The sequence below is a fragment of the Limulus polyphemus genome, unplaced genomic scaffold (assembly GCF_000517525.1).
Source record: "Limulus polyphemus unplaced genomic scaffold, Limulus_polyphemus-2.1.2 Scaffold207, whole genome shotgun sequence".
NCBI lineage: Eukaryota > Metazoa > Arthropoda > Merostomata > Xiphosura > Limulidae > Limulus > Limulus polyphemus.
The window spans coordinates 756,654-762,664 of NW_013665817.1; the positions used below are offsets into that span (position 1 = coordinate 756,654).

At 34.9% G+C, this 6,011-nt stretch overlaps 1 protein-coding gene across 1 annotated transcript in view; it reads left to right on the top strand.

The window, feature by feature from the left end:
• LOC111085026 (probable G-protein coupled receptor CG31760) overlaps positions 1 to 6,011 on the top strand; it is a 43,957-nt gene that overhangs the window by 35,666 nt on the left and 2,280 nt on the right. Inside the window, exons 2-4 of the mRNA XM_022381986.1 lie at positions 485 to 684; positions 1,202 to 1,418; positions 3,434 to 3,806. Of these exons, the coding sequence (XP_022237694.1) occupies positions 535 to 684; positions 1,202 to 1,418; positions 3,434 to 3,806 (740 nt within the window). The 5' untranslated portion in view covers positions 485 to 534. The remainder of the gene's footprint in view (positions 1 to 484; positions 685 to 1,201; positions 1,419 to 3,433; positions 3,807 to 6,011) is intronic.

Genomic DNA, 6,011 nt, shown 5'->3' on the forward strand with positions numbered 1-6,011 from the left:
TCTTAGTTATATTGAGTTTCCTTAGTAACGAGTAAGTAGCTTCAACTTTTTAATTCGTAAGAACAGCATGAATGTCTTAGTTATATTGAGTTTCCTTAGTAACGAGTAAGTAGCTTCAACTTTTTAATTCGTAAGAACAGCATGAATGTCTTAGTTATATTGAGTTTCCTTAGTAACGTACAATCTTGTTGAATATCTTAACCATATTGACTTCTCTTAGCAATATATAAGCAGTTCAAATGTCTTAATTATGTTGAGTTATTTTGACACTGCATAAACAGTTTCAATGGTATCCAGCATATTAAATGTTTTGCATCAAAATACATGTTTATCGTAACAAACAAAGCTACTCTTTATCCTGTTTGTAAACTTCTATTCATATTAGGTGTTAACGAAACAGATTAAATAGATGAAACATTAGGAGTAATGAAATTTGATATAAAATTAAAAATTAGAAACATTCACTTGAAACTTTTTATTTAAGCTAGAACAGTTCCTTATGTATTGGGAGAGAAGTAAGGTATTCAGAACGTGATGAAAACGAACATATTTTCCCGCCCGAACTCGGCTGATGAAGCTGTGATTCTTATGGTATTGTTATGGACAACAATGATTCCACTTGTGGCCGAAGGTTGCTTCGAGTGCAAACATAAGCAGGTTCGAAGGAAGATAAATAACTATCCGGTAAAATGTTTAGTGTTTTCTATGGTTCATCTAGTATACTTACAAACTAATACAGTGAAAAAATGTGTTATTTAGTACCAGAAAAATGTATCATTTAATATCTGCTTTTCTAGAATATTCTCCGTGAGCTCAGTATTTTACTAACTGTTTAAAATAAAACTTGAACTAATCAAAATAAAAAAAATAGTACTCTAATTTGTTTTGTATCGTAGAAACAATAATTATTTATTCAGTTTTATTTATTAGTGTTTCGTTAGGCTGCATGTGAGTGTTGCAATGGTAAATGCAACATGAAAGCTGTTTCGTTTCGATCTTTGATAGCGATAGAAAAATCACTTTTTTCAGTTTTTTTAACCTATTCTGAAGAAGCTCGTATTACTGATCTTTATGATTTCATAAGTCATATTTTAATTGCATCCACACAGAAGCAGATAATTTCTGGATTGCTTAAATTAGACTTATGCTAAAATATTACGTTATTGGTGAATACAAAATTATTTAAATGTATGAATTTCAGAGGACGGAAGAAACACAAAGTACCAGAGAAACCGTAAGTGAACTGGATGTATTGCTGCAGAAAATAGATGAAGTAGCCAAACCATCCTTCTGTGAGAGGGAAATGTTCTATCGCCATTTTTCATTGACGATGCCGACGGAATTGTTTGATATTGTCCGACAGAAGGTGGACTTAGTTGCGAAAATTTTGGTGGGATATTATCCAGAAGAAGATGAAGGTAAAATAATAACGACCTGAAGAGTTTGAAAATTAAAAGTTTGTTTAAAAAAATAACGGGATTACCTTCAAATTATGAAAAACTATTTTTTAGAACAGTCATTATAATCTCATATTTAAAAACAATAGGATGTGCTCACACATGTGTATGACGTCATGTGTGAGTCTGTGTGGTAGAGCTTTGGATCTCTGAGCCTGCGGGCTGGGTTCCAATCTCTGCGATACCACAAAATATTCCTCGCACTTTAAGCTGTGGATGCGTTATGAGGGTGACAGTCAGTCCTATAGTGTGGATGTTAGGGTGTTGCTGACTATCTGTATTCCCTTTGGTCAGCAGCTCAAAATTATGGACGGAGGCAGGTAGCTTTATAGCTTTGCCGTAAATACAAATGCAAACTATTGTGTAAAGTAATGAGATATATATGAGCATTACAAAACAAAGTAACCCATATGTGGTTTATGTAAATCAGTTATTCAGAATACAAACACTCATAGACAAATAAGTGATCAAGGTGGTTACGTCATCCGGTCGTTAATTCTTTAGATAATTTTATTCGTTAATTTTTCTCAGGTCGTTCTTTACAGGATTGTAATTATTAATTGCAATCAGGTCGTTAATTCTTTAAATAATTTTATTCGTTAATTTTTCTCAGGTCGTTCTTTACAGGATTGTAATTATTAATTGCAATCAGGTCGTTAATTCTTTAGATAAGTTTATTCGTTAATTTTTCTCAGGTCGTTCTTTACAGGATTGTAATTATTAATTGCAATCAGGTCGTCAATTCTTTAGATAATTTTATTCATTAATTTTCCTCAGATCGTTCTTTACAGGAGTGTAATTATTAATTGTCATCCGGTCGTTCTTCGTAGAAACTTACTTGTTAATTGCCGCTAGGTCGTTCTTTACAAGATTTTACTTGTGTATTTGTATCTTGTATTTATTACACAGTTATAATTAAGGCTATCTGCTGCCGTCCACAATTTTGAACTACTGATCAGAGGTAAGGCAGCCAATGAACAACATTTTTCATCCAGTATCTACGCCAAGGGATTGACTGTCATTCTTATAACATATCCTCAGCGCGAAAATTTTATGGTGTAACATGAATTAGAACCTAGCTCACCAACTCTGAAATCCAGAGCTCAACCACAGGGCCAACCCGCGCCATTTGCTTATGATTTACAATCGGGTCGTTCTTTCGAGAATTTTATCTGTCAATTGTCTCCTGATTGCTCTTTACATAGTTTTATTTATTAAAACTGCACGGTTGTTCTTTAAACAATTTTATTTATTAGTTACCATCGGATTGTTCTTTATAGCATTGTATATATTAATTTCCACGTTTTAATACGTTTTAATAATAAAATGTTGCCACCGACTTAACATGACTATACGTTTTAATAATAAAATGTTGCCACCGACTTAACATGACTATACGTTTTAATAATAAAATGTTGCCATCGACTTAACATGACTATACGTTTTAATAATAAAATGTTGCCACCGACTTAACATGACTATACGTTTTAATAATAAAATGTTGCCACCGACTTAACATGACTATACGTTTTAATAATAAAATGTTGCCACAGACTTAACATGACTATACATTTTAATAATAAAATGTTGCCACCGACTTAGCATGACTATACGTTTTAATCATAAAATGTTGCCACCGACTTAACATGACTATACGTTTTAATAATAAAATGTTGCCATCGACTTAACATGACTATACGTTTTAATAATAAAATGTTGCCACCGACTTAACATGACTATACGTTTTAATAATAAAATGAGACACTGAAAAAAAAGAAAATGAAATGAGATTATTTCATAACGGTTTATTTCGTTTTATGATATTTGAGAAATTGTGCCTTACAATTCACAAGGTATATAGATTATTGTTGTTGTTTTTCAAGTTGTTTCAACTATAGCGCGCTTACAATTTATAAAATGCAATTAATTTGTTAGTTCAAAAGTATATTAAGATACAAATTCCCTCTTTCAAACAGGGATACTTAAAACTTTCGTGACGGAGCTTTTTCAATCTGACGATGTGATTTTTGCTACACGAATTGTGTGGATTGGGAACGGTACGATATGGAAACCTTTTTACTACGTTCAGATCAGAAGAATTTATAACACTAGTGAAGTTACTCCAAAGGTGGAAGAGCGTCATGATTATTCGATGATGGAAGACAGTCCTTGGTTGGACGAAATAATAACCACCGTTCAAGGGGGAATAAAAAGCGAGCACCAGATGAATGGGGACAACGATTACGTATTAGGGAATTGGACTAAACCGTATTTTACGTGCGAGGGGAGAAGGTGGTTGCTATCCTATACGATATTACTGTACTCGAGACCAAAGAAAACTATTAAAAGGTAGGAGATTTTTTGTCAGAAAAAAAAAAGTCTCTCATTACACGACATAAAGTTTCGGATTTCAAATTTCTTAATAGGACAAGTTTAGACGCAGTTATGATCATTACTGAATAAACGTTTTCTCCATGAAAAGTTGCTTCAGACTTTTAAGTTTATTTTCAAAGTTGTGATAGATAATAGCAAGCTTTTGCGATGTATTTTATGAGGTCCGGTGATGAACTGTGTAAATGTGAATATTAGCCGCTAGGTGAGGCGAAACTACAATATTCGTCAGGTAAGTATTATACATTCGTAAAATTTCCGAAACGTTTACACTACTCGGTGGTAGATCCAGGTCATCTAGGGGCATCCAGTCGTATCCAGGGGCAGTTCTAGGGTCGTATCCACACATCAAACGTCCGTTCGTAATCATATTTTTGTGTTCTTGCTTTTTCTCATACTTGGACTCGATTCGTTCATAACTTGCCCGCGCATGCTTACAATAGATAGAACATCAGATCCAGCACATCACACTTCCCCTGTCCAAATGCATATTTTTTCCTTAGACAGTGGTGTTTTCTTTATATATCTAACAGCATAATACGATAAAATGCACTTAAAATCAAGTCTATATCAATATCTAGAGCCTGCCATATGTTTAGACACCAACTAGTGACTTTCTCGGTGGTTGATAAATGTTCTACACCAGTGCTGGTGATTGTTTGTTTTTGAATTTCGCGCAAAGCTACACGAGGGCTATTTGTGCTAGACGTCCCTAATTTAGCAATGTAAGACTAGAGGGAAAGCACCTAGTCATCACTACCCACCGCCAACTCTTACCAACGAATAGTGGGATTGACCGTCACATTACAACGCCCCCACGGCTGAAAGGGCTACCATGTTTAGTAGGACAGGGATTCGAACCCGCGACCCGCAGATTGCGAGTCGAGCACCCTAACCACCCGGCCATGCTGGTGAGTAAATACAGTTACCGTAAGCACACGTGGTATTCTGTTGTTATAGTTACACTATTATTCACGTTATTCTTGTCGTCTAAGCCTCTAAGGTACATTATGACTCATGAGACGTACGTTGGAATTTCTTATTGCATTTCTTTAAAAATTTACTGTTTTCCATTCTGAAAATGTTGTTTGTAAAGATTAGATCAATCAAGACGTTAACTTGATAACATTTTTGTTATTTTTCTTATACGTGTACTAATAATAGGCCCATCTCATCATTCCATGTTTCACAGGAAATGAGACGGGCATGGCCTACTGGTTAGTGTGCCGGAATGTGAATTTGGAGGTTTATGGTTCGCGTCCCGTTGCTGCAAGATCGCCTCCTGCACTCTAGTGCCTTTGGTGCGTTATAAGAGTTAAAACTAAAATTCTGGATGAAAATCGTTGAAACAACAACACCTGCCAACATAAAAGTTCTAAAGGTCAAATTATTGCTATCAAACACCTTTTGTTGTGAATGCTCTAACTTTAAGTGAACTTTTCGGCCGAGCGTGGTCCAGTGGATAGCGTGGCGTACTATGGATCTGCGGTCCGTTGTTCGCGTCCCCTTAACGCAACTCAAACTAAAAATGTTATAAGGGTGATGGTTAATTATTGTATTTTGGCACTTGTGTATAAAGTTAAAATAATACATAGCGCAGATAGCCCTCGTGTAGCTTTTCGCATAATTCAAACCAAACCTAAACGATATTTCCATGAGTGCCTGAGTGTAATAATTTATATAGAATATTAAAACAAACAATTAGAAGCTGTAGTTTGAACCGTGTTTTATTTGTTAAAACTGTTACTCTATATTGTTAAATAACCTTTCGATAATATTAAGATTATGTGTTTAATTGCGTTATGGGTCCAACTATTTTCCGACATTTCATTAAAATAGTATTTGTTTCAAACTGGTACTTATATATAGTTTGTTTGTACACGATGAGCTATCTGTGCCGTGCCCATCACGGGTATCGAAACCCGGTTTTTAGCATTGTAAGTTCGCAGACATACCGCTGAGCCACGGGGTGGGAGGTGGGCTTACATTAAGGCTTGCCAATTTAAATTTAATCTTTGGAGACGCAGACATATTATATCGGAAATGTAAGTTCTTTTTAAACTGTTGGTTATTCTGTTACGCCTCCATTCGTTAGTTAATTTCCGTAAAAATTCTTTTCCGAAGAAACTTTACCGATACAAGTCCTTTCTTAAATAAAACTGG